Source organism: Monopterus albus, unplaced genomic scaffold, assembly GCF_001952655.1.
Source record: "Monopterus albus unplaced genomic scaffold, M_albus_1.0 scaffold1.1, whole genome shotgun sequence".
NCBI classification, from domain to species: domain Eukaryota; kingdom Metazoa; phylum Chordata; class Actinopteri; order Synbranchiformes; family Synbranchidae; genus Monopterus; species Monopterus albus.
This window is the reverse complement of record NW_018127881.1, coordinates 6,366,485-6,370,440: the sequence shown is the minus strand read 5'-3', so window position 1 is coordinate 6,370,440 and position 3,956 is coordinate 6,366,485. Positions and strand designations below refer to the sequence as shown.

General features: G+C 41.8%; 1 protein-coding gene across 1 annotated transcript in view; it reads left to right on the top strand.

The window, feature by feature from the left end:
- Positions 1–3,950, top strand: part of pank4 (pantothenate kinase 4 (inactive)) — a 10,348-nt gene extending 6,398 nt beyond the window's left edge. Inside the window, exons 11-19 of the mRNA XM_020600823.1 lie at positions 206–318; positions 665–752; positions 1,038–1,189; positions 1,580–1,635; positions 2,090–2,139; positions 2,449–2,553; positions 2,636–2,736; positions 2,960–3,028; positions 3,680–3,950. Coding sequence (XP_020456479.1) covers positions 206–318; positions 665–752; positions 1,038–1,189; positions 1,580–1,635; positions 2,090–2,139; positions 2,449–2,553; positions 2,636–2,736; positions 2,960–3,028; positions 3,680–3,929 — 984 coding nt within the window. The 3' untranslated portion in view covers positions 3,930–3,950. The remainder of the gene's footprint in view (positions 1–205; positions 319–664; positions 753–1,037; positions 1,190–1,579; positions 1,636–2,089; positions 2,140–2,448; positions 2,554–2,635; positions 2,737–2,959; positions 3,029–3,679) is intronic.
- The last annotated feature ends 6 nt before the right edge of the window (positions 3,951–3,956 follow it).

The following is a 3,956-nucleotide window of genomic DNA, read 5'->3' as shown; positions in this document are numbered from 1 at the left end:
TAAAGCAGATGGACAACAAAGTGAATTAAGACAGAAGCGTCTTGATTCCAAATTTGTACCTGAATTTTACTTTTGCAGTTGATATTTTAGATGGCTTACAGTAAAGGGTTTTTGCTGTTGCGCTACATTGTAATTGCACTTGTTTGAATCTCTACTCGGAGCTTGTGTTCCTCAGAGGTTTACTGTTTTGGTTTTTTCGGAGCAGGTGGTTAAGAGAGCTGTAGCAAGCCAGCCTGACATGCCGGAGGCAGCTGAGCGAGCTGAGAAGTTCCGTCAGAAATACCGACACAAGCTCCAGACCCTCCGCCACCAGCCTTTGTAAGGACTATCTCTACATCTGCGTGGCAGTGTCTATCTGTTTGAGCCTGTGGTTGCTTTCAAATGACTAAACCTCAACTCTTTTCTTCATTTTCTGCATTAGTTCTGTGTCTTCATACCTGCTGTTTTGTACATGTAGGCTTTGTTGAAATTCGACAAAACACGCCAGATTTTCCAAATCCAGTTTCATGTTCCATTAGAGCTTTTAATACAACAATACAACCACTTTCAATATAAATAAAAACAGGAGCATAACAGGGACAAGTACCATACGTCTGCCGCGCCAGCCCCGTTGTGTCTATGTGTTTCTCTTTGGCTAATGTAGAGTGCTTCTTTTCTCACCTAGTGCTTATGGATCCCTCACTGTCAGAAGTCTGTTAGACACAAGGGAACACTGTTTAAACGAGTTCAACTTTCCTGATCCATACTCTAAGGTCTGAGTGAAATCTATCAACCTATTTTATTCTCTTTGTGTGCTACCGCAGTTGGTTTGTCCTCATTGCTCTGTTTTAATGTGTTATCATGGTGTTATACACAGCTTCCGCCTGTTAAATTTAGGCAATACATGGGTTTAAACATGGTCTCATTTTGTTTGTTTTGTGTTTTTTGTAATTGTGTGTATACATATATATATGTTTTTTATGTTTATGATCAATAGCCAGTCTGTCTTACATCCTGTGTCGGCTGGATGATGTATCACGTTTCTGCTTGTGTTGCAGATTAAACAGAATGAGAACGACATTGCTCTCAGGTACTACGGGAAGGCAGTGAAGTCCCTGGAGGAGTTGAGCTGGGAGGAGAGACAGTTTGCCCTGGTCAGGGGCGTCCTGGCTGGGAATGTGTTTGACTGGGGTGTTTTACTCTTTTCAGAGTGAGTGGAGTTAAAAGCTGGTGGATTGGTTTCTCTGTTCTGGCTGACTGGGTAGTGGGAAAGCCTCTGAATGCTTGTCTTGTACTTTTATGTTGCTACAGCTTTAAACAAGGAGTTTTAACACTGCTTTGGTAGTATATTTGGCATTGTTTTGAGTCAGTAAACCTGTTGACCATATTGTTTTACTGTGTCCAGACATGATATTAGGGCTGTTTTTTTTTTTATAGCAGACAGCACCTTAGTAGTCCAGGCTACAGTAACTGGTAAATTCTGGCACTTTAGTCTTGATGTCAAAGTTTGGACAGTGCCTTTTTTGTCTATGCTGTGACTGACTCAGATATGTACCGGCTCTAATTGCTCTCTTGTATTTTTTGTCTTGATATCATTCAGTGTCCTGGAATCTGATCCCGAGTTTGGGTTTGAGGAGGCTAAACGACAGTTGGAAGGTATCAGAGTGTTTGTCTTTGCCACCATGTCTACGCAGGACATGTAGTGTGAGCAGCAGTGTCGGTTCTCCATCTGTGTCTACATAGGGTACATACAAGCACAGTACTGAGTGTAGGTCATCTGTGTTTTGACAGTGCTCAGAGCCCCCCCCACACACACACAATGGAAGAAAATAGACTTGAAACCTAAAAACATGCTACGGGTTGTGTTTACATGTATGTGTGTAGTGCAAGCAAAGCACAACAGTTTGAAGCATTCTGTGTAGATACCCCTCCATAAGATTATTCCTTTGCAAGCAAACCTTTTAACCTCTGTTGAGTTATTTGACAGACATCAGATCTGCTTCTGTTCATTTACATTTTTTTAACAACAATAACTAAAATTGTGAAAGGGAAGGACGTTTAGACTTATTCTTCTGCTGAGACTAATTTTGTGCTTCTTCTCCCCTCTCAGAGCGGCCATGGCTTATTGATTCATATGACCAGTGGCTGGAGAGACTAAAGGTCAGGCGCTTTCTCTGCTTTTTGTTTTTAAAACCAACTTATCCATTGTAGCATTACAATGGATGTCAAAAGTTTTCTCAGAAGCACAGGACGGAATCATAAGTACAGACACACACTGTTTAGCACAAGTGACCCTAGAATAAAACGCATATCCCAGACCAGGCACAACTGTTGATTAATCACAAAGCGAAAACACAGCTAACAGCTTTGTAGTATGTTTTAGTAATATTTCACATACTTGTGATAGTGTTTCTGTGTTGTGTGCTTTTGATGATTTGTGTTTGAATACATCCTGGTTTTCTCTTGCAGGGGCCTCCTCATAAGTGTGCCTTGTTTTTCGTAGATAATAGCGGAGTAGACATTATTCTAGGGGTGATGCCTTTTGTCAGAGAGCTTCTCTCTCGAGGTACAGAGGTAAGGAATCACAGCGACGTAATTTAAAAAAATATATTAGATAAAATGTTGCTTCAACTCTCTACCATCCATCTTCCTTGAGGTTGTGCTGGCAAGCAACTCTGGTCCGGCTCTGAATGACGTAACGAATGGCGAACTGCAAATACTGACGGAAAGAATTGCCGCTATGGATCCGGTGGTTCAGTGAGTATCAATGAAGATTTTTTTAAATTGGACAGGGCACATGAGAAAAATGAAGCTTAAAATACAAAATACAGAACACAGCTAATGATTGAACAAGCACACAGACAGCGATGTAGACTCAGCTGACTTTTTACATCATCTTAATTTCTTTCCTGAGTAACTTCTAAAATATGATTTTCTATGTTTGACTTACTGAAAAGAAGTGTAATCTGCTGTTATGCAGAGCTGGTCTTTGGGAAGACAGGCTGACACTGGTCCAGAGTGGTTCCAGCTCTCCCTGTCTGGATCTGAGGTTGGTTATCTGGACTTTTTGCTTTTGACATTTTTAAAGAGATTCAACCCGTGAAAACCACTGTACTGTATAATATTTGCTGTGGCTCTGGACTTTATAAAGTCTGACTGGGAATGTTGTCAGGGTTTTCCTGGCTTGGGCTTAGAGACAACAATTTTTATTTATTTTTTTTATTTATGTATTTGTTTTTGCATGTAGTATGCTGCTGAGTTGCATTGGGACTACAGGCTGTCCCCTGCTCCATTGGTTTTGACCACTTGTGGAAGTCCAGTACTAACTTGCAGAACTACAGGCCTAATCATTTGGCTGTTTAAGCCAGAAAGGTTACAGTATCACACCAATAAATCTTTTGCTTTCTTTAGGCAGTATCTGGCTTGTTCCCCTTGAGAAATGGTGGCCTGAAGCTAACTTAGACAAACTTGTCATAGGCTTCTCAGAACAGAGATGTAAATGTTAAATGAAGCAAGAACACTGCAGATTAAAGTAATAACATGAACATGCAGTTGATATTGTAGGAAATTACACTTTACCTCTTTCATAGATGGACATTTATGCTTTAAAAAGCCAGAATGTAGATGTGATGTGCTTAGTTGTAGTCATTTTAGTGCAGCGAAAATATGAATACAATTGTCTGCCTCTGCCGTCTCCCAGTCGTCTGGACAAGGTGCTGGCGACGGTGGTGCGGGAGCGTCAAACCGACCTGGTGATCATTGAGGGCATGGGCCGAGCCATACACACCAATTACTACGCGATGCTCAGCTGTGAGAGCCTCAAAATGGCCGTCATCAAGAACTCATGGCTGGCTGACCGGCTGGGAGGGAAGCTGTTCAGTGTGGTCTTCAAGTACGAGGTACCGGCGGGAGAAACTAGTCAGTTCTCTGCAGCGCTGACGCCCTCATGAGTGGGACAGAGCTCATGTTTCAGCAGG